Below are 26,783 nucleotides of genomic sequence, written 5' to 3'. Positions count from 1 at the left end.
ATCCCCCTGTCAGCTACAATCTCTCGGCGAGTTATATAATGTGGGTGCCTCTGGAGGAGCATGTTAGGTTGATTCCTGGGGTAACATGTCAGCGCTGTTGCAATGAGTCTTAAAATCAGGAATGGTGTGAAAACAGGAAGAGCCTGTGGGTTCAGGCCAAAGGGGGCTCATGTAGTCTAGCATCCTGTTCTGTCAGTGGCCAACCAGATGCCTGCCACAGGCATGACTTGAGCACAAGAGCCCTCTCCCCTCCTTTGCTTTCCAGCAAGGTATTCAGAAGTGTTGCTGTTTCCAACTGTGGAGGGAGAGCATAGCCATCATGCTTAGTGACTATTGATAGCCTTATCCTCCACAAATGTATCCAGTCCTCTTTTCAAATCATCCAAATTGGTGGCCATCGCTGCCTCCTGTGGGAGTGAGTTCCATAGTTTAACTATGATTTGTATTCAGGTAGGTAGCCATGTTGGTTTGATGCAGTCGAAATAGATCTAAAAATATAAAAAAATTGTCCAGTAGCACCTTAAAGGTAAAGGGACCCCTGACCATTAGGTCCGGTCATGACCGACTCTGGGGTTGCGGTGCTCATCTCGCTTTATTGGCCGAGGGAGCCAGCGTACAGCTTCCGGGTCATGTGGCCAGCATGACTAAGCCGCTTCTGGCAAACCAGAGCAGTGCACAGAAACGCCGTTTACCTTCCCGCCGGAGCAGTACCTATTTATCTACTTGTACTTTTTGATGCGCTTTCGAACTGCTAGATGGGCAGGAGCAGGGACCAAGCAATGGGAGCTCACCCCGTCGCGGGGATTTGAACCACTGACCTTCTGATTGGCAAGTCCTAGGCTCTGTGGTTTAACCAACTAAGTTTGTTTTTGGTATAAGCTTTCGTGTGCATCTGAAGAAGTGTGTATGCACATGAAAGTTTATACCAAGAACAAACTTAGTTGGTCTCTAAGGTGCTACTGGACAATTTTTTTATTTTATGATTTGTATGGTGAAGTCATTTCTTTTATCTCTCCTGAATCTTCCAATATTCAGCTTTGCTAGTAGTTGTCCATTCGTGTTGTGAGATAAGGAGAAAAACTTCTTTCTGTCCCCTTTCTCTATACCATGCATACTTTTATAAGCTCTCCCCACTCCTTTTCCCGTAATGCCAGAACCCAGGGTCAGCCAGGGAAAATATCTGACAGCAGAAGCAGAACTTCACACAAATCATAATTTAATTTGCAGAATTCACTGGCAGAAGGTGTCACGACTGTCCATAGCATAAGCAGCTCATGAAGTCACCCACACAAAGTTCAGGGTGCTAATTCTGGTGTATAAAGTCCTATACAGCTTGGGACCCAGGATACCTGAAAGATTGTCTCGCCTCTTATATAAATAATCGATCACTGTGCTCTGCATATGAGGACCTCCTGCAGATGCCATCGTTATCAGAAGCTCTGTTCTGCATAGTGCGGGATTCTAGCATTTAGCGTTGTTGTATGTACCCTTTGGAACTCCCCCCTACTTGAATATTAGACAGGCACCATTTCTGCACCTACCAAAAACCTTCCTCATTCAGCAAGCCTTTTAAGCTGAGATATTTCCCACGCTGCATCTGTATCTGGGTATCGTTTTTTTATCACTTGTTCATTGCCCTGGGCTCCTTTGAGAGGAAGGGTGGGAAATACATTCAACAAATAAATAAAGCCCAGACCTCCTTAGCCTTCATCAAGGCGGTGGCCTTATGTCCCTTCAGAGTATGGAGCCTCCATGTTTAGAGGCAGTGTACCTCTGGGTTCTGGTTGCCAAGCAACAGCAGCGAGAACAGGATGTTGTTTTCAAGCCCCCCTTGCGATCTTTGCAGAGGTATCTGATAGATTACTGTGGGAAGCAGGAAGGCGGGCTAGATGGGTCTGTCCTAGTGAGCCATGAGTCATCCCTGTGTTTGAAAACCTCACTTGAGTGATTGCTTGACATCTATTTGCAAAGTCTAAACCAGCTTTGGATAATCTGTAGGCCACTTAGATGAACAAATTAGAGCACAGAATGTATAGCTTTTGCTGGAAAATGGTACCTTTCTGTTAATTTGCCCCTCACCCCCACCCCGGCTGCCGCCATGGAATAAATGATGGTGCTGCAAACTAAAAGTTCACCGTTAATGCATTTTTCGCTTCATTTAATTAGTGAAAATGTGTTTATCCCACATTTCCGTTTTGCTTGTTTATGTTTTGTTTTTAAAGATCAAGATGACTTATGACACACTTAGTATGTGCATCTGAACAAAATAATAGACGCAAATATTACAGAACAAGTGATTTGTCATGGCAGATACAGTAAATATAAAATCAGGAGGGTTGTGTGTTGGTCCCTAAGATGCTCCAAAAATCTACAGCCAAATGGGACCAAGCCAAATGGGTGAAAATTATGGCACACTTTCAGTAGATAGGGTTTTTGTAACAACAACAACAACTGTTAGAATTTAATTACTTTATAATAATTATCTTTTATGTGTGCTTTTAGCTTTTTGCATTTTACCTGTGCTGTTTCAGTCCATGTGAGTCACTTTGAAACCTGGTCTGGGGGGAAAGGCAGGTGCTCTCTCTCTCTCCTCTAAAGTTCTCCAGAATTCTTGATCAGGCAGATCAGCAGCAGAGAGGGGGGTGGGTGGGGCAGGTATAAAATAGGCTGAATGTTGTAGCCATCAGGTCAGCTTGTAGAGGCCTGGGTTCGCAGGGGGAGACTGCAGGCTGAATCATCCCCCCCCCCCCGCTGTTCCTGTGTACTGTATCCCCAGTACTGTGGGGATACAAAAGCAATGAATGTTTCCGTGTGTGTGTGTGTGTGTGTGTGTGTGTGTGTGTGTGTGTAAAGGACCATGGTTTACTGGTGCAACTGCAACAAGCAAATCACAGTCAAGGCAGTTCTGTGGCTTCTCTGCTTAGAAGATGACAGGTAGGTCTTGTCAGCATGTTTGTGATGTGTTAAGCAGGGTAGGACACTAACCCATGATCAGCGCTGGGCTGCTGCCACAGCTGAGCTGTGAATTGAACACAGATTCCCCCATATCATAGAACTGTAGAATTGGGACCCTAGGGTCATCTATCCCCTATCTCTGCAATGCAGGAATCACAGCTAAAGAACCCCTAGCACACAGCTATCCAAACTCTGCTTAACAAACTTTAAATGTGATTCCATGTGAAAGCCCTACATATATTTGAAGCGGGCTATCGTATCACCTCTCAAAATGAGCTTTGTATCCACTGAACTTTAGCTAACTTTTCAGGGCCAGCATGCAGTTTGCAGATTATAATGCTACTTCTGACGTCTTGCTCCATCACCCTCATGTTAATTGCTCGGGACCGGCCCATGGATTTGACAGCACAATGGCATGAAACACCTTTGGCATCTCTGACAAGGGTCAGTTTTGCAATCTTGCCTGGCTGTGCGGCTCCCAGCGATGCCCATGAAAAGATCCCCAGAGCTGCTTCTCAGGAATTTGCTGACTCGCTGCCAGCGCCTTCCTTCCCCCAGCACTGGACAAGATCTTTGTCTTTGGAAAAAAGAAGAAGTTATAAATAAATAAAAAGCTACCCAAGCTGGAGTTGCCCTCTTACAGCTTGTTTCATTTTATAGTGTTTATAGTGCCTGTAGCTTCTAAGTCAAGCTCTGTTCTACTGGTTTTTATCTAGTACAAATGATGACATCAAACTGGAAATTGAAAAACAAACCTGCTTTAATTGGTAAAAGTTCATCTTGTCATTAGGATCCAAACAACTTGCAGAACTTTTTTGGTGGGGGGGGGACAGTTAAAAGTACAGCTTTTTTCCACCCTAGATAGCTGCAGACAATACCATTTAACAGCTTTGAGCTGCCAAACTCCACTTGGCACCCAGAACCCTTCTCTCCTCCCCAGCTGGCTTTTCATTGCTGGACCTCTTGCACGTACCTAAAGCGCTGCTGTGCATGGCACTGACATGAATTTCGCTGTTACTGATTTTACCCTTGGTAAAAGACTTGCTTTGAACAGACAACGCCTGGTGTGGAAGAGAAGGCTCGCAATGGCTTCCAGCCACAATGGCTATTCTCTTCCTCCACAGTCAGAGGCGGCAATGCACCTGAATGCTGGTTGCTGGAAGCCAAAGAAGGGAAGAGGACTCTCTCATTCAGATGCTGCTTGTGAGTTTCCTAATCAGGCATCTGGTCGGCCACTGTGAAAACAGGATGCTGGACTAGATAGATCCCCTTTGGCCTGATCCAGCAGACTCTTCCGATGTTCTTATAGGACCTAAACACTCAAGAAGCATGGAATTCCTCCTTGGGACCCTGCTATTTAAAAGGGAGCTGCTTGACCACTATGAACCTACATGTGGTGCCATAAGAGAGACTCCCTGAGCTCATCTTGTGTGATTCCCTGCATCAAAAGTGCTGCTTGGCATTCTGGCCCCTCACCTGCCCTTTCTGCCTTCTGTTGGAGAACCTGGTTGATTTCATAAAATTTATATACTGCATGATTGTAGTGAATAAAAAGGTTTACAAAAAGAATAAAACAACTAGATTATTAGTAAAGGCAGTAACATTTAAAAAAACAAACAAACCAGCAACAAACTAAAAAGACATCTGCATTCTAAATATCTGGGTAGGCTTGTCTAAACCAAAAAGCTTTTAGCAGGCACCAAAAAGAGTACAGTCAAACCGCCTGCCTGGTGTCAGTAGGCTAGGAGTTCCAAAGCGCATGTACTGCCATGCCAAAAGATTGATTTCTTATAAAAGCGGAACAGGTGATGCTCCTAACAATGCCAGTTCTGCATATTGAAGTGGTTGAGTGAGCATATATGGGGTAAGACAGTCTCGCAGGTGTAGTCTGGTCCCATGTTATTCAGGGCTTAGTATCCCAATAGTAACACCTTGAACTTGGCCCGGGAGCAAATCTGCAAACAGTGCAGATCTCTGAGCAGAGGTGTGGACAAGTCTTTACTTCTGTTAGCAATTGTGCCGCAGCATTCTGCACAAACTGCAGCTTCTGGATCTGATGCAAGGGAAGGCCCACATAGAGTCCACTGCAGTAACCCAGTCTTGAAGGTAACCCAGGCATGAACTACTGTGGGCCAAGCGTGATGAACTCCTCTGTGTCTTACAGGCAGTGTGATCACAATTTCTGGGCGCATGACCTTCACGAGCAATAAGTCCATGGAGATCGAGGTCTTTGTGGATGCTGACCCCTTTGTGGACGAGTCTCAGGAGCGGTATCGGGCTGTCAGTGCATTCTTCACCTATGTGTCCCTAAGCAAGGAGGGGAGGCCGCTCCCTGTCCCACAGCTGGTGGTAAGCCTTACGAGTCCCCCCTCCCATCTTTTGGTCCTGCAGAACTTGGCTACGAGTCCTTCTCTTCTCTCTCCCCGCCCCTCATTTTGGCACATGTTCCTAGATGACTTCAGAGATGTTAAGCATCCTGGGAGACTGCACTCCCGCTGTTGGTGAGAAGCATTTGAAAGCAAACACAGAACCCTCCTGCTTAGCCGTTTCCAGCTGCATTTCAATGTATTGTTTAAACAAAACACGCAGCATTGTGAACGCCCTCCAGGGTTGTGTTTTCCCTCTCTGCTTCCAGGGTGGAGAGGTCACATGGATTCAAGTTTCTCGTTTGTCAGAGATGATGTGTCTTACGCAGTTGAGCTCTTTATACAATGTCCCTGGGGCTTTTTTGTGTTCCGTCCAGCAAAATCTTGTTCTCTTAATTCAGCATGGAAAAAAGAGAGAGAAGAAGCTGCTTAAATTAGGCTAAAGACACATTTTGTTTTGTTTTTTTCAGAGAGCTGAAAGTGGTTTGAAAGAGAGATCTACTGCTCATGGTGTGTGTATGGGGGGGGAGAGTTCATCTTGGTTTTGCCCTTGACCAAATGGGCTTGACAGGTTTTTGTGGGGTTTTTTGTTTTGTTTTTACAGCAACCTGCCAAACCTATTTGGCTAGAGAAAGCAGTTGAACAAAAAAGATGTGTGTGTGAGTGAATGAGTGAATGAGAGAGAGAAAGAGATGCCCCCCTCAAACGATTTTCACGTCTCTAGAATTATTTCTCCAATCCTTTACCATAACTGCATGTTGCTACCTAAGCAAGTGTAGCTTCCCAGACCCACTTCTGCCAACCTAACACAAATATGAGGGCAGAAGGGGCATTTCTAGGGAAGGAGGCATGCATAATCTCTCCTGGGCCCATCAATTCTTCCCAACAGTTGCCGCATCTCCACCTCTTGACTGCTTTCCCCTCCACTGAGTTTACATCTCTTTCCAGTCAGAGCCTGGCTTAGACAGGGAGGGGGGCATTCTTAAAAAAATGATCTGGTGGAGCATTTGTGGGTGAGAATCGGCTGAGAAAGGGTTAAACACCCTACCCGCTTCTCCGCTGGACCACCATCATTTATCCCACTCAATACACATGCCTCTTTGGTGAACATACATAGCTGGCAACCTTGTATATTTTTCTCTGTCCACCCTTAGTGTCTCCAAAGAGTCCCCTTAAAACCCATGATAAGAAAACACCTAACCGTTTCTACAGTGTTTGTCCCATTACTGTCTCTTGAAATATTTTTTAATTATAAGCATTAAGGTAGGATTGATGCAGAATTTGGAGCCAAACGGCCTCCAGCTTCTATCGATGTTTGAACGTTCCTCCTCCCCCAAAAAGTCTTCCTGGTTTACTTTTCCAACCCACTATTGTCAGTCCTGTTTCCCTTTTATTGCCTATTTTTAGCTGTCTTCACTCAGCCGCTCAGAAACAGCTGAGTGAGAGAGTTGTTCCTCGATTAATATGTTATGCCTTGTTGATTTCCAACAGCACTCAACTCTCCCCCGGCCCCCCGGTGTTTCAAAGCATTTAGTCGACTCGGCTTGGTTTTGCTATCGGAGTAGTGTTTATATAATTTGTTCTTAACATTAAACGAAACACACAGATACACCCCACTTAAATTTCTTGGTGCTATAAAATGGGGGGCATCCCCCCAAAATGTGCTTCCTTTCTTTATTTCTGGAGCTTGTTATTGCCTTCATGGAATTTAAAGTCAGCTCAGCTCCACTTCATGTAACATTCCATTCTTATACGGCTGTTGGCGGGGCCAAGGCTCTGATTTATTTCCTGTGTGTTTCATAGAATCATAGAATCGCATCGCTGGAAGGAACCACAAGGGTCATCTAGCGCAACCCCCAGCAATGCAGGAATCACAGCTAAAGTATCCCTGACAGATGGCCATCCAACCTCTGTTTAAAATCCTCCAATGAAGGAGAGACCACCACCTTCCGAAGGAGTCCTTTCCACTGTCAAACAGCTCTTACCATCAAGAGTTCTTCCTAATGTTTAGTCAGACTCTCTTGTAATTTGGATCCATTGATTTGGGTCCTGCCCTCTAGAGCAGCAGAAAACAGGCCTGCTCCATCTTCCATGTGGCAGCCCTTTAAATATTTGAAGATGGCTATCATATCACCTCTCTGTCTCCTCTTCTCTAGGCTAAACATACCTAGCTCCCTCAACTGTTCCTCATCAGGCTTGCTTTCTAGGCCCCTGATCATCTTGGTTGTCCTCTCTACACATCTTCCAGCTTGTCAATATCCCTCTGCAACTGTGGTGCTCAGAAGCGGACACAGGGCTCTAGGTGGGGTATGATCAGGGCAGAGTAGATCGTTGATGTAGCCTAAAATTTATATATTTATTTGCCACTCTTACACACCATGTTCCAAGCCACAGCTTACATCAACAAGAGGAATAACAGCAAAACAACATCTTAAAACGGCCACAACAATTGCATAGTGAGGCAGCTGAAAGTATGTTATCAGCCAGCTGGGAAAGCATTTATTCTCCATAGGAACCCCAATGGGAGCATTAACACCCCAACATACCTTGCTTCTTCCCCATTAGGGTTCTAGGGGAACCCCAAGTCACATCTTTAGGTCCCTCCAGCACAGAGCACGCCTGTCTCTTCTCTCTCCAGCTTCCAGCATCAGCCAAACTGAACACACAACTCCCTGGCTAGCATTGTGTTATGTTTCCCTAAAGCCATTATTTATTTATTTAAACACTTTACATACTGCTTAAGTAGAAACATCTCTGGGCGGTGTGCAAAAAGTATAATACAGAAAAGGTTAAAAATCAGGTTAAAACTTATAAAATCAGACCTCAGTTAATATGCCTGCTGGAATAAAGTCTTCAGTAAGTCCCGGAAGTTCAGAAGCGAAGGGGGACTGACTGACATGGCTAAGGCTTCAAGTTATATCCCTTACACCTGCAATAGAACATCTGGGAAGGTCTCTCTCTCTCTCTCTCTCTCTCTCTCTCTCTCTCTCTCTCGGGCCTTGGAGAGCTGCTGCCAGTCAGAGTGGACAAAGCTGGGGCTGGATGGATGGATGCAATGGAGCCTGACTCGGAGGAAGGTGGCTTCACTGTATGTTAATGTTTTCCAGGGTTCTGTTCTGCCTCTGCTCTAAGCCGCTGTATTCCCTCGAGCCAGAATTAAATTTCTGGCAAACGGGCTCCCCACCCCATGCTGAGCAGTGCGGAGATGCTAATCTTCTTGGATTGCAGTGTTCCGAGTTCCTTGAACTGATGTGTTTGTCTTTGAGGCTGGTCCGCTGTGCAGTTTCCAGGCGAAGGTCTCTCATCCCAGGCTCCCCGCTGCTGTGGCATCCAGGGGGCACGTCGAGGGCTGCTTCGCATTGCCAAACCAAACTGGGCTCCTCCTGCTTGCTGCTCAGTGCTTCTCCAAAGCTCACTACCACATCTAACCAGGGGTTCAGCTGCACCTAACACCTAGTTAATGAGAATCGAGATCTTCCATTGATCTGCTGTGCCCACATACTGCTGGTGGGCCTGTTTGAGGGCAGCGAGTCCTGAGAGGCAAATTAAATGTTGAGTCCTAGAATGTAGGTGTCCAAAGGATGACATCATGGCCCATGTAGCCAATTCCTTGTCCCTTGGGGCAGGGTTCCAAAGCTACCTTTGGCTAAGAGACTGAGCCCCCTAGTTCAACTCTTGCCTTGCCCATGAGCTCCCTAGAACGCCATGCAAAAGCCCCTCTGGTGTGGATATCTGCTCCCAGCTATAGCAACTCATATGCCTCTGGAAAAACCAGGAAGCAGGATATGAAGGCAACAGCTGTCTCTCCCGCCCTCCGCAGCATCGGATATTCTGTGGTCTCTGAACCCAACAGTCATTTATCGATCTCCCTCTCTAGATTTGTCTGATTCCCTTTAATATTTTAGACTGTTTTGATGTCTAAATTAGCAGCTGTCACCCCGTCTCATGAATAATATTGGCCCATCTTGCTAGGAAATTGTTAGGCAAACTGTGAGGTTATGAAATTTAGCACATGATCAGTTTCATTATTAATATGAGTGCCTGTCTGCTTTCTCCACCCACATTCCGCTTCAAGACTGACATAGTGCAGGCTCCCTCCCTTGATCCAACATCAGCCCAGCCACCCAGGCCATTCCATTCTCTAGCCCAGGGGTAGGCAAAGTTGCACCCTCCAGATGTTGGAGCTGCCAGAATGGGGGTCTGGCCTGAGCCACACTCACAAAGTTGGTTGGCCTGTTAAGAATTTGCTGGTCAGCGGTTCCACAGGCGTGGTTTGAAATCTAAGCTGAACAAACACATCTCTAAACTTGGGAGGGGGGAGGCAAAGTTGGACCTGGGACCTCATGCACCCAAACCAGCTCAGCTGTGGAGCCATGCTTCCAGCCCCTAATCCCAAGAGGCAATCTTGAAGGATTCAATGACAGCTTGAAATAGGGAGAGGACAGGCCCAGATTTGCTAGCTGACTTTGGGTCAGCCCCACTCCTGTCCCCCAGGGTTGTTTGGCTTCAGTAGGTATAATCTCAGCAGGAGGCAGTGGTGGTAAATAAAGGGAAGGATCCTCTTCTGAATTCCAGGGCTGAGCTTTGAGGCCTGGCTCTGATTAACCACCAATTGTGTTGGAGGAATGCTGGCTTGAGTTAACTTCTGCAGGGGATGGTTGGGTGTGTCGGAATTTTAGCTGCAGTTGCTTATGGGGGGTAGTTCCTGCCATTTTCCATCTTAAAATATGCTCTCTCTAGGTCAACTCTGGGTCTTCTGGGGGTGGGGAGAGGAACAGCCTCCAGGCAGTTGCAATGCAAGGCGCTGTGGTGACTTTTTTAGTTTGGTCTCCTGCGGAGGGGGGGGGGGAAGGTTGGCAGGCATGGGGCAAAGCTGGCAGGAATTCTTCAAGCTGTGTGGCCGTTCTGCATTTTAACTGGGTCATTTCAGCAGGGGGCAGAGGGAGGAGTGCTGCTGCTGAACTGTGCCATATGAGGCTGGGTTACCAGGAAATCCCAGGTTCAAATGTCACTTGCTGGGTGACCACCCACCTGTAATATTCTGAAACTGGGCTTACGTTATGATGCTGGGAAGAGTTAATGCAGGCCAAGGTTCATATTAGACACAGTTGCATGGAACTTACTCCAACCTTTGTTGATGGAAAGCAGTCCCAAGAAGCTGCAAATTCCAGGAGGGGGCTGGTGGACCTTTTCCTACCCCTCCAAGCTCTTGTCGCAGCCCCCCCACACACACCTTGCAGGTGCCTATAGCAGTGTTGTTTGTTGAGCCAATTGTGAGCACAGTGACCATAGTACTATTAAATTAAATATCCATGTAAATGGCCAATTACCAAGACAATCCAGCACTGTCACGTTCGATTTCAAAGAAGTCCTCAGAACGAGGAGATTGGTAGAAAGGAGTGTGTAATGCAGATCAGGAAAGGTACCACAAGCACAAGAGGATGCCAGTGTGGTTAATGGGCAGAGTCAAAGGATCTATTAGAGGCAAGGAGGCTTCCTTCAAAAAGCAGAAGCCTTGTCCAAATGGAAGAGAACTTTGGCAAAAGAAGTGCAAGCAGACAGCAAGGGATGCTAAAAGGGGAATGGGGGGGGCATGTTGTTAAAAGCATTAAGACCAACAACAGGAAGATCTTGAAATACAGTGGTACCTCGGGTTACATACGCTTCAGGTTACAGACTCCGCTAACCCAGAAATAGTATCTCGGGTTAAGAACTTTGCTTCAGGATGAGAACAGAAATTTTGCTCCGGCGGCGCGGCAGCAGCAGGAGGCCCTATTAGCTAAAGTATTGCTTCAGGTTAAGAACAGTTTCAGGTTAAGAATGGACCTCCGGAATGAATTAAGTACTTAACCCGAGGTACCACGGTACAGTAGTAGCAGGAGATTGTCATCTGTGGAGGTGCTTGAACAGGAGGCTGGGCTGGATGGGCCACAGGGATGTCCCAGCAGGTTCTTCTCATGTTCTTACATCAAGTGGGGAATTGCTCTTTGGGGAAAGGGGTTAAGCAGCACCAACACCACCAGGGCTCTGCTCTGTATCACAGGCTTCCATGACAAAACTAGAAAGTGACACACACTTTCCATTAATGTGTGGCTTGAAACCAAGTTCAGCCTTCCTGAGCCTGGTGCCACCCCACACACAGTTGTTTTTGGACTACAGATCCCATCAGCACAAGCCATGGTGTCTGGGGTGGATGGCAGTTGCGGTCCAAAACACCAGAGGGGGGCATCAGCTAGGTTGGGGAAGGCAGCTAAGATAACAGCACAGAGTTCAACTGGAGATTCTGTAGTGCTGGCTGAATTAACTGTTAAGTGTTAGCATTCTAAAACAGTGTGCTCAAATTCCCCAAAGTGAGTGATTCCTGCAGGTTTGCATGGTTTCCATAATGGGGGAAGGAAATCCTCAGAGAGTCACAATGTTCCTCACCACCAGGATGAGAGGCCCCCTCAGGGCGAAAGGGGCAGAGGAGGAAGAGCAATCGAGGTGAAAGGTGGACAAGTTTGGGAAGGGGGCTTGGGAAAGCCCTGCAGTTGGATATTGCCAAGAGCCAGCGCTGTGTAGTGGTTAGAGTTTCAGGCTAGGACGCAGGAGAGACCAGGGGTCAAATCTTCTGCTCGGCCATGAAGCTCGCTGGGTGGCCTTGGGCCAGTTACCACCTCTCAGCCTATCTTGCAGGGTTGTCGTGGGGATTAAATGAGCAGGGGGAGAACCACATGGCACCACCTTGAGCTCCATGGAGGAAGAGGTGGGATATAAATGCAACAAATAAAATAAAAGCCCATCTGTTCCAGCTCTGGCTTTGCTGTGGTGGCCAACCAGGTGCCTCTTGGAAGCTCCTGAGTGACATATGTATGTTTGGGGTGGGGGGCAAGGGACTTATCCAGCAATGCAGGGCCAAAGATCTTCCCTTCCATCTGGAAGATAATGTTACACTACTTGGCAGCAGATAAACACAGAGGACTCAGTTGGAAGGGAGTGATTCATTAGCGCCACCACTCTTCCTGGGGGAATCGTCCTGCCAGGCTGGTGCATAATAACCACTGTGATCCAGAAACATCCCCCGGCTGCCTCTGACTAAACCACCAAGGAGCCTGCCAGCCACCTGGCATGTGCCTTTTTACAAGTGATTAAGTACCTGGGTTCAGCCACAAGTCCTCTGTGTGTAAAACACGTCCCTGCAAATGGGATTGTCGCATCAGTTGGCAGGTGTGCCAGGAATGTCCTTGTCTCTGATGTACAACGGGGGATCGGAAAACCAAGGACTTGCCAAAGCCAAGGCCAGAGCTCGATCCTTTGTCCCTCTTTGCCCCCACCCCTTCAGTCACCACAGATTCTGTGCAGGCTCAAGTATTGTATTGGGGGAGAGTGTGCAAATCAAGCAGATTCTTGTTTTATTGATTTGGAGCACTTGGACCCCCCACTCTTCAGCCAAAAAGGCTCCCGGATTGGCTTACATACAGTCAGTTAAAACAAGACAGACCCTGCCCACTCAGGCATACAATTTTCAAAAAACACAAGGGGAAATGGACAGGGAGAGAAGCAGGAGGATCACACTTGGGGACAAATTCAGTTCTTTGTTTAATGACCAGCTGGCACAGAGCAGATCATAGTCTTGTGGAGTTGGAAGGGACCCAAGGGATATTCTAGTCCAACCCCCTGCAATGCAGGAACCACAGCAAATATGATTGCAGGTGAGAATTTTCCTTCTGCCTTGCGTCTACAGTGATGGAGTTGTTGCTGGTCCGCGAGGCAGTGTGATTCAGTGTGTGTGATGTTTAGGTATGTGAAATGAAGTGGGGTTTGTGGGAGGTATGGTTGTTGTGGAATCTCATCAGAATGGGAAACAGTACCGGAAATTATGTGGATTCAAACAGGAACAGAGTTCAGGCAGGCAAATGTGATTGTGTACTCACTGTCGTCACTTTTTTGCCACTCCCCCCTCCCCAAAATGACACAAACGATGTGGAATCATTTAGCAATCACAAATTAATTGCATGTAAATTTGGCCACAGCAAACAAGCAAAAAAAAAAGTGTTTGTGTGGAATTCAAGCTGAATTTATATATATGATGCTTTTCCATGGTGGGACCATGCTCAAAGCAGTACACAACAACATGCAGAATAAAATCTAACAACATATCAAGATGATGCATGAACAGTTGCAAAACAGAATACAATTTAAATGAAAAGTCATGCTAAAATCAATATGGCAAGCAAACATTTCATGTTAATAAACACTGAAACAAAATAAAATACAGTACTTCCAAGTAGCAGCAAAAACAATGCTGCCACCACCCCAGCAGAGAGTTGGGGCAAGGCAGGGGCAGGTAGCAAAACAGAAATGACACTCCTTTGCATCCTTTGACACCCCCCCCCCCGCCCAGCCATTGTGAACATGGGTTTGAGATGGAAAGGAGCAGAGCCTGGAGACCCCAGGGAGCAACCCCAAGTGAGCAGCTCTGTTGGGACCCAGAAACAAGGGCTGGGAGATGAAATGATCAGAGCCCTAGGAACATCAGGTGCTGCCTTATACTGGTCTGTCTACCTGGCTCAGTATAGTCTAGACTGACCGGCAGCAATGGCTCTTTGGGGTTCTCTTCCAGCTGTACCTGGTGCTGCTGGGGATTGAATCTGGGACTTTCTGTGCAAAGCAGGTGCTTTACTACTGAGCCACCATCCCTTACTTCTAGCATCTTTCTTTGCTGCTAAAACTACAAGGAGAACCAAAGAGACCTACAAGGGAGCTGAAGGGAATGGGAGAGCTCCAAGGATCTGGAGGGCATCCCTTGCAAAACACCCACTGGAAATGTGCCCTTAACATTTTGAAATGTGGATCCCAGGGTACCCCTTGGTTTCCTGCAGCTGTGGATGAGGACTGACAGATGTTTCCTGTCTGTGCCGATGTCTCTAGGGAAGATCCTCCCCTTAACCTAGCCAGCCAACGTAAGGATGAGTGGTTGTAAGAATACAACGAGAACCGCTTTTGTCAAAGAATTTAAACACAGTGAAATAAGTGGCTGGGAAAACCCTGCCTGTCCCTCATGTGCTTTGGGTTCCAGGGCCAGCTTAATCCAACCTCAACCGTGCCCACACCTGTTCTGTCTTTGCTCGGCAGGTAGAAACAGAAGATGAGAAGAGGCGTTTCGAGGAGGGGAAAGGCCGCTACCTCCAGACCAAAGCCAAGCGCCAGGCACAGACCCAGCCGCTCACTCAGCAATGACCGATCTCAGCCGGAGCCCCTTCCGGGAGGAGAGAGCCACCATCAGCACATCCACTCAGAAATCTTCACTTTGGGCATTTCAATAGCAGAACCTGACCGGTAGCACATAGAGCCCTCATGGCACCCCAGAGAAAGCCACCATTCTGTTATATCTGTACTTGTCGTAGATAGTCCAACTGGCACATTAGGAGCCATGCTAGGCGGCCAGGGATGCCCTTGGAAAGGTGGGGTGGGGGGCTTCGGGACAAGGGATTGGGGGTGGTAATCCTGCTTGGGGAGTTATGGAGCTTCATTATTTTGAAGGCTGCTCCACCTAGGAGGGCTACTGTATGTTAACAAGGTTTTATTTTTTGCGGGGATGGGGTGGGGTTTGCCTTGAAAAATCCTGGCCAGCCTCCCCTAGCCTAATGCCCTCCAGATGTCTTGGGCTTCCAAGACTGATGGAGCTTGTAGTCCAAAATATCTGGAGGACACCAGGATTGTTGGGCAGGCTACCCTTGTTACATGCAGACAAACTGAACACCTGGCTGGGGCAACACAAGGACAACGTCGTTGCACTTACGGGGGCTGCTCTCCTCACCCCCAAAAAAGGCACTAGCATTCTCTCGGAAGAATGATGGGGCCATTAGCACATATATTTTTTCCAGGGCCTTGTGTCTTTGTTATGCTCTTGTTTCACACCCTTCCCTTCCTCTCAGCAAACACCAAAAGCTGCTTCATGACAGTCACAAGCCTAAAAAACAACGCTGTTCTCTGTACTATTATCTGGCAGTCTCTCTTCGTCCTGTTCCATTCCTCTTGACTATACATATGTATATGTATGCCTAATTTATTTAATGACTATTGTGAATAAAGACTCTATGCCTTTATTTCAGTGATGGGTCTCTGTTAAATTGCTTTGGGCAGGTAGAATATGCAGGCAACTCTCAACTTACGCAGGGGGCTACATTCTGGGGATAGCATGCAAAACCAAAATTTTGTATAATCAAAGCACACAGGGTGCAATGGTGAATGGGATTGCCAAAGTTTTTTTTTCCCCTGGGTGCCTGCCCCCTTTTAATTTTCTTCTTCTTAAATATACCAGGCGCATACAAGTTAAATGTGTGCAAATCGCGAGTTACCTGTAGACGTTTGCACAGCTGATGGAACATCTAGCAGGCTTGGACTCCATAGAAACACAGGAAGCTGCCTTATGCTGAATCAGACCATCGGTCCATCTTGCTCAGTGTTGTCTGCACTGACTGCCAGCAGCTCCTGCAGGCAGGAATCTTTTCCCATAGCAGTATATAAATATTCAAACAAATAAACAAACAAACAGATACAGTGGTGCCTCGCAAGACGAAATTAATTCGTTCCGCGAGTCTTTTCGTCTTGCGATGTTTTTCGTCTTGCGAAGCACGGTCCATCACAACTGCACCTCTTCAAGCAGCTTTAAGAAAAAAGGAAACAAACTCGCAAGACGTTTTCGTCTTGCGAAGCAAGCCCATAGGGAAAATCGTCTTGCGAAGCAACGCAAAAAACGAAAAACCCTTTCGTCTTGCAAGGCATTCGTCTTGCAAGGTACCACTGTACCACGTAAGTAAGCCAGGAAGCGGAAAGGGAAGACCTGCCACCATTTTGAGTGTGGAATGAGCCCAACTTGGCCAGTGGCAACTGGTTCCAGGGAAGCTTGGGCTCCTGCAAGTGGGAGAAAAGGAAAGAAAGTTACAGGTCGTTGTAGAAGTTTCACATCTTATAAGAGCAGTGCAGTCAGTGGAAGTGTCCCTTGACCAAGCTAGGAACAAAGTACCTGGAGAAAAAAGGAAAACTATGGTTGCTATGCTTCTTTCTGTGGTTAAACAGGCTGCTGTTTCCTTGGAGTTACAGGAAATGTGAGTTTTACCAACTGTTCTAAGAAAAAAACTGCTCCTTTATCCCTTATGGTGTATCCAAGAGCCTGTATAGAGTCCTTATGTAGGTTCTCTATCGGTAGGAGAAAATAGCAGAGGCCAACCAGAGAATATTGAGAAGCAAAGCAGCTGCTAAGCATGATCTTCATTAAACTGTTGCAACAGGGTCCCCCACTCCCCCCATGCAGGAAGGGAGGAGAGGAACCCCGAACAATGGTGTGCAAGCTCTTATATAGACTTTTGAAATTGCCTTTAGTTCCTGAATCTCTTACATATATTGATAGTTTGCTCAGCTTAACAGATACTTGCCAGGCTGTATTTGCAAAGGGAGGTGTAAGCCCCTACAGTCCAAAGACAACTAGAAAGCTTTTCCCATTTCCTTCCTCCTTGCAGAGAAATATTTGAGGTCCATTTGCGAGAGTCAAAATGGCTTCAGGATTGCTCTCCTGCACTGTTTCAGACACTAATCCATGTGTGTTTGCCTTGTACATTTATGAACAATTATTGTATATATATAAGACCTTAGAATTCCTATAACACAACTGAAATCTGTTTGTGGATGCCTAGGAAATAACCACCAGCCAAGACTGTAATTGAGAAGGGCTTCATCCTCAGGGGAGGCTATTTGCAAGTGTCTGCAAGAGGTGCCATTCTGTCCTTGCTTCCACTTTGAATTTGAAAACAAACACCACACACCTTGGCCCTTGAGTGTTTGCACTGTCTCAAAACCAGCAGCCAGGTTCTGAAGTTCCTAGACAATCCTCCTCCTCCTCTGGCTCTGTGTTGCTTATGTTTCCTCTGTGCTGATGGAGAGGTGCTCTGCACATGTTCAGAAGGCCTGTTATTTCCCTAGGCTGCGCAGGCAAGCCTGCTCTGGTTCCTAGGTCCTAACAGCATATTTGTTCGTATCTATAATGTAAGCCGTTTACCACTTTTTGAGGAGTTCTCTCTCTCCCTCCCCCACCCACAAATCAGCGTGGGAGAAGACGGTCCCAGCCCCACTGCTCAGAGCTGGAATTGTCATCAGGGAGCTTGCAATTAAGCAGAGTATAAATAGCCCCAACTCGAGTGGGCAGCGGTGTGGCTTTAGTCATGGAGAGGAGTGACATTTCTAAGTGAAATAGCTGTTTAGCGCTCCCTTTCCCCTTCTCTCCCCCCCCCCCAATTCCCAGTCGCATGAGTCATGACAAAACCCAGGCAGATAACAGGTGGGAGAAAGGAACCCTCACCCCTCAGTGTTGAGCTTCTGCTGTGTCTCTGTCGTGCAGTGTTTAACTGTTACCTTCCTAAGGGCAGCACCCGGCCCTACATCTGTCCATCCTAAAAGAAGCTAAGCTTTGGACTTCTTCCTTAAAATGCAACCTCTATTCCTCAGTGTTGTATGGCCAGATCAAGCCTCTGTGTGAATGCCCAATGGCTAAGACATGGGCTTTGAAAGTGGAAACAAAGGCAGAACAGTACCTCTTGCAGAGACACAGCAGGCAACCTCCCCTGAGGGTGGATGAGTCCTTCAGGGTCAGAGGAGAGTGTGTGTGACAAACAGATGGACAGAGACACATTGGCAAGTGTTGTTTTACAGTGATGGGGAGGTCGTCTTCCCAATTACCTCTTCTCCCTGTAGAATCTGGAGGTCTGTTCCAATCTGGTTTTAGTTTATTGTTTATTTTATGCTTTGAATTATTTAAAGAGTCATTTTAACAGGGTGGTTTTTTTTACTGATAATTGTGTTGTTTTATTCTCTTTGCAAACTGCATTGAGGTTTCTTTGTTACCATCAAGCAGTTGTATAAATTTTGTGAAATAATTTCTAAAATACCAGTGGATTGGAGGAGGGGGTGAGCAGGTGAATCTCACAAAACTGAGGCCAGCTCCTTCCTGATCTACAGGAATCCACAGTATCTTTTAGAGCAGGTGACCAGGGATGATGGGGCTGTAGTTCAGCAACAAATGTAAGTTTGAGATTAGCCACCCCTGGGATAAGCTTTTCTAAGGTAATTCATCATCGTCATCATGAGAGCCAGTGTAGTATATAATGGTGAGAATGTCAGACTAGGACCTGGGAGAGACCAGGGCTCAAATCCCCACTGGGCCATGAAGCTCGTTGGATAACATTGGGCCAGTCGCTGCCTCTCAGCCTAACCCACCTCATAGGGCTGCTGTAGGGATTTAAATGAGGGGGAGATCTGTGTAAGCCATCTTCAGCTGCTTGGAGGAAAAGGTGGGAAATAAATGCAATAAATAATCATTTCTTGGGATGCCACCTTTCCTTGGTAAACAGTGTTCCAATGCTGCTCACAGCCTTCTTTTTCTGTTTAAAGTTTGGGGATGGATAATGCTGCATGCCTCCACTTCAATAACATAAGAAGAGTCTTGCTCAGGCCAATGGCCCATCTAGTCTAGCATCCTGTTCTCACAGAGCCAACCAGATGCCTATGGGAAACCCACAAGCAGGATCCAAGCACAGAAACACTCTCCTCTCCTGTGGTTTCTAGCAGCTGGTATTCAGAAGCATTACAGCCTCCAACAGTGGAATGCATGGCCATCATGGCTAGCAGCCATCAATAGCTCGCTCTCTGCCGTGAATTTGTCTAATCCTGTTTTAAAGCTATCCAGTTTTGTGGCCATCCCTGCATCCTGTGGGAGTGAGTTCCATTGTCCGACCCTTAAACTATGTGAAGGGCTTCTTTTTATCTGTCCTGAATCTCCCAACCCTCATGTTCATTGGATGCTCATGAGTTCTAGAGTTAAGGAAAGGATAAAAGCTTCTCTTTACAGTGGCACCTCAGGTTACAGACGCTTCAGGTTACAGACTCCGCTAACCCAGAAATAGTACCTCAGGTTAAGAACTTTGCTTTAGGATCAGAACAGAAATCGAGCGGCGGCGGCAGGAGGCCCCATTAGCTAAAGTGGTGCTTCAGGTTAAGAACAATTTCAGGTTAAGAACGGACCTCTGGAACGAATTAAGTATGTAACCAGAGGTACCACTGTATCTACTTTTTCCATGCCACGCATCATTCTATAAACTTCCATCATGTTGCCTCTTACTCGCTTTTTGTCCTAAAAAAGAAGTACCACCAAATTCTGCAACCTTTCCTCATACAGGAGTTGCTCTGTTACCTTGGTTATTTTGTTTTTGTTTTATTTTTTAGTAAAAAAGAAGTGTGTCTTTGGTACCTGGAATATGGTGTTGAGGTGACTTGAGCAGGGGTCCCACATGGGATTTCGAAGCCACACATCTGCTGCGTCAGCCAAAAATTTTTTGGCAGGGCAGGAAGCTCATCTGGGCTGGGCCCCTTTCCCCCTTTTTCTGTCTTTTTCCTTGAGAGTGCCTGTCCCAGGCAGATGGCCTCACGGCCAGCTTCTTCAAGAGCGCAGCCTCTGCCCTGCGCCTCCCTCGGCCGAACGCCAGCCTAGCAACACGGCCGCATGTCTCCAGCAGCTCAGCGAGGCTCAGCGCTGGCTTTTCACTTTCAATTAAACATCAAGATGCATTTTGAAGGATGAGTCAGGGCTGCCCTTCAGGAAAAGGGGGAAGTTTCTGTAACATGAAAGAAATGCGTCTCAGGCTTATGGGCAAAAGCAGGGCTGCCAGGGCAAAACATTCCCCCTTCCCCTGCCAAAAAAGAGGATGCCTCCCTTGTGTAACTTTTGAGATGGTGAGGCGTAACACTCTCTGGACCAGAACACCTAGTCCGAATTAAGCAGGTAGGTCCAAGGATGGCTACTCATTCCCGAAATCTGTTTTCCGGCTTTGATTCTGGCCAGAATCTGACCTCCTCCTAGCTATGCATCCATATGTGGTCAGCAAACTGCAAGCGAACACATGGGAAGCAAGTGGAAAGCCAAATCTTACACCCCTCCTTTGCAAAGGGGCAGGGCTCCTGCATCTCTCAGTTTTGCTTCCTTGAAGAACCACAGCTCAGCACTAAGCATCTACCTAATGGCTTCCTGGTAGGGCCAGGAGAGACTCCCTGCCTGAAACCCTGGAGAGCAGCTGCCAGTGAGTGTAGGCAGTACTAAGCTAGACAGGCCAATGGGTCTGACTTGGTAAAAGGCAGCTTCCTATGTGTTGGCAGCTGATGTGCACTGCAGAGTGCCTTTCTGGGAATTCTGCTCAGAGAGCTTCCAGCTTCTGACTAGGCTTGGTGAAGTGTTCAGGCGGGAAGAGTGACTTCCTCTAAGGTCCACTTGGCCATCTCTTGAGTTTGATGCTGGTGGGAGAGGCTGATGTACTGCCGGAAGTTGGTTCAGTCTTGGAGGGGTTCTTTGGCACAATTAGGAAGTCAGGGAGAGAATGTTTTGCAAGCCCATCCGCCTGGCCAGCCTTTGAGATTTTCCCTGAGGCTCCTGTTCACATCTGAGATGGAGCCTTTTTTGGTGGCTTCCCCCATGTCATTGCCCTCTCTCCACATTGAAGTGCACCCTGCCACACACTTTGTAGCGTGATGTGAACAAAGTGCTCCCCCTTTCAGACAGTGTCCAATAACACTTAATGGCTTTCTTTGGGAGAAGCTGTTGAAAAGGGTGAGTTTGGGGGTTCTGGTAGTGCTGTTCCGTTTCAGCTGTTTTGGCTGGCTTGGATTTGTACATGGTTTATGTCGCCAACATTTGAGTTTTGCGCTTATGGAGGCAGTGAGCCAGCAGGGCTGGGCAATACCCACCCAAGAGGCATTCTTTTCTTAGCAGCTCAGATGTCTTCAGAGTAGGCTTCCTGCAGGGGTGAGGGCTGCAGTGGGCCTGGAATCTCACCCCCCCAACCCTCTTCCCAACCACACTGCCTTCTCAAGACACGAGCTAAGGGGGCGTCACAAAGGATAGGGTTTTTCCTCATTTTACATCCAGTTCTGCTGGCGAACGGTCTCGATGAAGCCTCATTGCTGTGGCCGGGGAAAGCACTCTGCATATGCTTAGAGGCACACGCACCTCGCTCGCAAACAAGGAGGCACGAGCACTGCAAAGCGATACACTCTGCGTATGCTCAGAGGCGTTCGCGTACCTCGCCTGCTCCTGAGACCCGAGTTCATCAGAGCAATGCAAAGTGGGGCCGTGCGCCTTCTCCTCGCCCGTGGGATGATTCATGGGGGCTGCAGTGAGAGCCTCCTGCGCCTCCCGGTGCGCCATCGCCATCTTCGGCCGGGACTACCGGTGGGAGCGGGGGTGGGGGACGGGAAAACAGACCGGCTCGGAAGTGCGCCCCCTCCCAGGCTAAAAGAGAGAACGGGGAGGGGAGGGGAAAGGAACCATCCCTGGGGTGGAGACACAAGCACAGCCCCCCCTCCCCGCGTGTCCAAAGCGCCTCGGCCAGAAGGCCCCCTCTCCACCCCCAGCAACGCCTCCCCCGGGCCCGATCCTGGACGAGCGCGGAGCGGAGGGGCGGCGAGAGGAGTCTAAGCATGCGCTTGCACGCCCCACCCCCGCCCAGCCCGGGCAGGCGGCGAAGGCGGCGGCGGCGAAGAGCGCGAGCGGCAGGCGGCGGCAGAAGGAGCGGCAGCAGCGAAGCGCCCGCTTGCAGCCCGGAGCTCTCGCAGGTAAGCTGCCCCGCGTGGACGCTGGCGCGCCAAGATGCTAGGGGGATATGGATTCCGGTGGAGGGGGGGTTCCTTCAAACCCCCCACCTCGTGCTGTAGGGACGACACCCCCTTCCTCCCTGCGGGGACACTCCCTTCCCCCTCGCCTTCTCCGGGGCGCGCAAGACAGCGCGCTCTTTGGGGGCCGCGGAGGGTGGGGTCTCTCCCCTTTGCAGCCGAAGACGGTGGGGGGAGCGACCTCCTTTTCAGCCCAGCCATCTAAGCTGCAAGGAATGCGACTCCCCCCTCTCTTTCCCCCTCCTCTCCCAAACCACCGCAAGTTTCTTTCTTCTCCGTCGAGATTTTACAAGGGGTGGGGTGGCGAGGATGAGCAGGCGCGCAAAGGACTCCTAGTCTTTACTGCTAGTTCTCAAGACGAAGCCTTTCTCTTTTGGTTCACCCGTGGGAGGCTGGGCTAGATGGGCCTTTGCACGATCCAGCTGCTTCAGGGCTGGTCTTTAGGGTCTTCCCTTCATCCCTCCTCCCACTCTGTGAACCAGGCCTGCCACAGAGTCCATGCTCCTCTCACCTGCAGTACTCAATGTAATATGATGATGGTGGCTTTTGTTTGTTTGCAAACCGGTCGATTTGGGCTGATTTCTGGCATTGGTCCTGATTCTGTAATCCTATTGCATTTTGTTGTAACTCTTCCGCCTTTGATTGAGGCTGCAAAATTGGCATCATCTGCCCCATTTCCCTCCAGCTTTCTCCCAACCAGCCAGTTCCTCAGCTGACATTGGCTTAGGAAAGGAAGGGTAAAGTAAAGCCAGGGAGGGGGCAACTGTGGGGGAGGGAGGGTCACTTAATTGCCCTGATCCTTTGTTAAGACATTTTGCAAAGATGCCTCTGATAGCATTGCGAGGAATTTCTGGAATTTGCTGGGGGCACCTGCTGTCAATGTCTGAAAAGTCGCTGAAGCAGCCATAAACTCTTGTAGTTGCTCCTCCAAGAGGATGTTTTGTGTTCACCCAGCGAATGAGGGCTGTGTCATTTGATTGATGAATCAGTTAGTTTAATTAAGAGGGTCTCCAAACTGTGATCCCATATCTGAGAAGAAGCAGCGGTTGTTCTTAGGACCTGGTGGTCCATTCAGAAGATGAGTGGGAAGGGCCAGTATTGACAGAGGGAAGAGTCCGCACTTGAGAGGAGTGGAGAGGATTAGCAGCAAAGTCAATGGGAGGCTAGAATTAAGATGTTTAATCTTGATTCAATTAATAATCATACAGCATCTAGTGCAGCTCATTACAATTGCTACAACAGGCATAAAAACCATTAAGGCCCTCAGCAATTTTCAAGTGGACTGTGGAGTGGAGGGAGTTTGGGAACCACTTGTCTAATAGATTGCAAGGTTCTGATTAACTTAAAAAAAAAAAAGCACCAGATGCTCATGCGTAACTGCGTAATTCAAGTACTTAGAGACTTTAGATGGTAGAGGCCACCTTAGCAATGCAAGAGGAACCCCCCCCCCCAGCTTGGTCAGGCCAGAAGCCCATCTAGTCTAGCATCCTGTTCTCATAGTGGCCAACCAAATGCCCCACTGGGAAGTCCACAAACTGGACATGAGTGCAACGGTTGCTCTCCCTGCTTACAATACCCAGCCTCTGCTATTCAGAAATGTACTGAATAACTCAGTTGGTTAGAGTGTGGTGTTGATAACACCAAGATTGCAGGTTTGATTCCCATATGAGACGGCTGCATCTTCCTGCATTGCAGGGGGTTGGACTTGATGATCCCACTCGTACCATCCTGTGACAGCAGAGGCAAGCATAGCCATTGCGGCCAATAGCCTCCTCCTCTATTTACTTGTCGGATCCTCTTCTAAAGCCATCCAAGTTGGTGGCCATCTCTACACCTGGTCAGAGTGGATTTCTTAAGAGCATAAGACAAACCTTGATAATGGCTCAGACCAGTGGCCCGTCTTATCCAACCAGGGTACCAAATTATATTATTATTATAACCAGAAGCTTTGCAGTCAAGACCTGAGCTCAGTAGCACTCTCCTCACTTGTGCTTCTGGGCAACTGGTGCTCAGAGATGGACTGCCTCTGAACATGAAGGTTCCATATGGCCACCATGGATGATGGGAACAGAAGAAGAAGCCCCATAGTCAGGCCCATCTAGTTCAGTGTTGTCTACACTGACTGGCAGGAGCAGTGTAGGTTCTACCAGCCCTCCCTGGAGATTGAACCAGGGACGTTCTGCATGCACAGCAGATGCTCTGCAACTGACTTTGGTGCTTTGTCTAATAGCCATCAACAGACCCCTCTGTCATGGAAGAGTATAACTTCCATGGAAGAGTAGAAGAGAAGGAAATGCTCTTACTCATAAACAGAATGATGCATGGGTTAAAGCACATGCAATTCACTGGCTAGGCTTTCATCTGGATGTTGAAGTCCATGGAATTTGAGGTGTTCTCTGTAGTCCATATGATGCATTAATTGGTTTCATTTCCTTCATGTACCATCCTGACCCTAAAGTCCAGTGCACAATACTAAAAATGCATTCGATAAGTAGAACACCTAAAAACTGCATTTTTCCTTTAAAAAAAACAATACAACAAGGCTACATAGTGAAAGAAATGTTGAATCCCAGGTCAATAAAAGTGTGGGGGACAGCCACACTTCTCAGGGGAAGGAACTTCACATAATAATAATAATAATAATAATAATAATAATAATAATAATAATAATTTGGTACCCTGCCCATCTGACTGGGCTGCCTCAGTCACTCTGGGTATGGTTGTTGGGAGACGGACGGCTGAAATCTCTTTAAAATTTGACACTGTGTGATGGAAGTGCAGTTGCACCGGGTGTGTTGTTTAGGGAGGGGGCTGCACACCCCTCCCAGGTTTCATACTGATAACCACTGAGTCACGACTGCCATACCAAATTAAACGGGCCTGGATCCAAAGGACTTGGATCCAAAAGCACACATCCAATTGCTTCAGGAAAAAGGACAACACTCTCCCATGTCTTGATAGCCCACATAAAAAGCAGCCTGCGTCTTTCTTGGTCATGCTCTAGTGTGACCAAGTAAACGGCTTCCGGGATGTCGCTGTTCAGAGAGGAGCCCCTTTTAAGATTCTAGGCTGCCTGGTGAGCATGGATGTGCACTTGCTACAGAGGCGACATGTGTGGCTGTAAGAAGTGGGTGTCCCCAATGAGTGTGTTCAGCTCCTCCCCCACGGATGCACCCCTTAATTTTCTCCCCTGGCACCTTGGGAGGACAGTAAGGTGCTGTGCTCAGGGACAGCACAGCAACTTTTCCAGCTGCCAATAAAGACCCCGCAGGCAGTCCCGCCCCACGGGGTTCTAGCAATGCACAAACCCACCCTCACCCACCCCGGCAGGCACTTTGGTTCTGAATGGAAAGGAGAAAACAGCCACAGCGATTGCTCTCTTCCAACCCCAACAGCCATTTAATCCCTCAAAAAGAAGGCGGTTGAAGTTGACTTGCTGACACACACCCACACACCCAGGGACCCTGGTTTGCTTTGGCATTCGCTGTTTGGGCTTTGTTTGCGATTCTCCCACAGCAGAGGGATGCCCCCACACCTTGTAAAAGAACTGTGGATAAACTTCCTGCCGCAAATTGCTTTGAAGGGCTTGCGCTATATGAACCTTGGGGTCCCTTCCAACACTACAGTCCTAAGAATATGGCCTCCTTGCTTCTCACTGCCTGCTAGCAGTTCATCTCGGAGTGACTGGGGGAGTGCATCTAACCTGGCATCATCAACCGGGAGGGGTGAGCAGGTCTCCTTCCTTCCCTCCCTCCCCAAATCTCCTGGAATCTGACTTCCCTTCCCAGGAAGGGTCAGGTAAAGGTAAAGGGACCCCTGACCATTAGGTCCAGTCGCAGACGACTCTGGGGTTGCGGCGCTCATCTCACTTTACTGGCCAAGGGAGCCGGTGTACAGCTTCCGGGTCATGTGGCCAGCAGGAGTTAAGCCGCTACTGACAAACCAGAGCAGTGCACAGAAACACTGTTTATCTTTCCGCCGTAGCGGTACCTATTTATCTACTTACACTTTGACATGCTTTCGAACTGCTAGGTTGGCAGGAGCAAGGACCAAGCAACGGGAGCTCACCCCATCGCAGGGATTCAAACCGCCAACCTTCTGATCAGTAAGCCCTAGGCTTTGTGGTTTAACCCACAGCGCCACCCGCGTCCCTAGGAAGGGTCAGAGCTACTGTTAAATCGTGCCATGCAGGGGGTTGCACTCGATGGTCCTTGAGTCCCTTCCAACTCTACAATTCTATGGTTCTGGGCTTGTTGATCATCTTAAAGCCACTGTGTGGTCATAAGACCATAGGAAGCTGCCTTATGCTGAGTCAGAGCTTTGGTCCATCGAGCTCAGAATGGTCCACCCTGACTGGCAGCAGTGGCTTTCCAGGGTTTCAGGTAGGGGATATTTCTTTGCCCAACCTGGAGATGCCAGGGATTGAACCTTCTGCATGCAAAGCAGATGTTCTGCCACTGAGCTAAAGTCTCTCCCCTAAAAATAAAGTAAGGTCCTCATCCTCATTGTTTGAATAAAGTTCTGAATTAAATAGGATTGCTGGTCCATCCAGCTCAGTTCAGACTCTCCAGAGCAGGGGTCAGCAAACTTTGTCAGCAGGGGGCCGGTCCACTGTTCCTCAGACCTTGTGGGGGGCTGGACTATATTTTGGGAAAAAATATGAATGAATTCCTATGCCCCACAAATAACCCAGCAATGCATTCTAAATAAAAGCACACATTCTACTCTGATTCCCGGATCGTCTGCAGGCTGGATTTAAAAGGCGATTGG

At 48.1% G+C, this 26,783-nt stretch overlaps 2 protein-coding genes and 1 long non-coding RNA gene across 6 annotated transcripts in view; 2 read left to right on the top strand and 1 right to left on the bottom strand.

Annotated features, from left to right (window-relative positions):
* The window catches only part of ACOT7 (acyl-CoA thioesterase 7), a 62,649-nt gene extending 47,240 nt beyond the window's left edge, over positions 1 to 15,409 (top strand). For all 3 annotated transcript variants that reach the window (XM_053400435.1, XM_053400436.1, XM_053400437.1), the window contains 2 exons: positions 5,120 to 5,304; positions 14,436 to 15,409. In XM_053400435.1, coding sequence (XP_053256410.1) covers positions 5,120 to 5,304; positions 14,436 to 14,540 — 290 coding nt within the window. In that variant the 3' untranslated portion in view covers positions 14,541 to 15,409. The remainder of the gene's footprint in view (positions 1 to 5,119; positions 5,305 to 14,435) is intronic.
* Positions 15,410 to 15,591: 182 nt separating this feature from the next.
* Positions 15,592 to 21,533, bottom strand: LOC128419576 (uncharacterized). Of its 2 annotated transcripts, none has more exons than XR_008331875.1 (3): positions 21,425 to 21,533; positions 19,603 to 19,966; positions 15,592 to 15,808 (listed from the first exon to the last, which is right to left on the bottom strand). It is a non-coding gene; the product is annotated as an uncharacterized LOC128419576 (long non-coding RNA). The 2 variants fall into 2 exon arrangements; XR_008331876.1 differs by lacking the exon at positions 15,592 to 15,808 and adding an exon at positions 16,132 to 16,208.
* Positions 21,534 to 21,856: 323 nt separating this feature from the next.
* The window catches only part of GPR153 (G protein-coupled receptor 153), a 30,250-nt gene continuing 25,323 nt past the window's right edge, over positions 21,857 to 26,783 (top strand). Inside the window, exon 1 of the mRNA XM_053400434.1 lies at positions 21,857 to 21,956. The gene's annotated coding sequence lies outside the window, so the exon portion shown is untranslated. The remainder of the gene's footprint in view (positions 21,957 to 26,783) is intronic.

Source organism: Podarcis raffonei, chromosome 8 (assembly GCF_027172205.1).
Source record: "Podarcis raffonei isolate rPodRaf1 chromosome 8, rPodRaf1.pri, whole genome shotgun sequence".
Lineage (NCBI taxonomy): Eukaryota > Metazoa > Chordata > Lepidosauria > Squamata > Lacertidae > Podarcis > Podarcis raffonei.
Note: the sequence above shows the minus strand (reverse complement) of the source record. Positions and strands in the feature narration are given on the sequence as shown.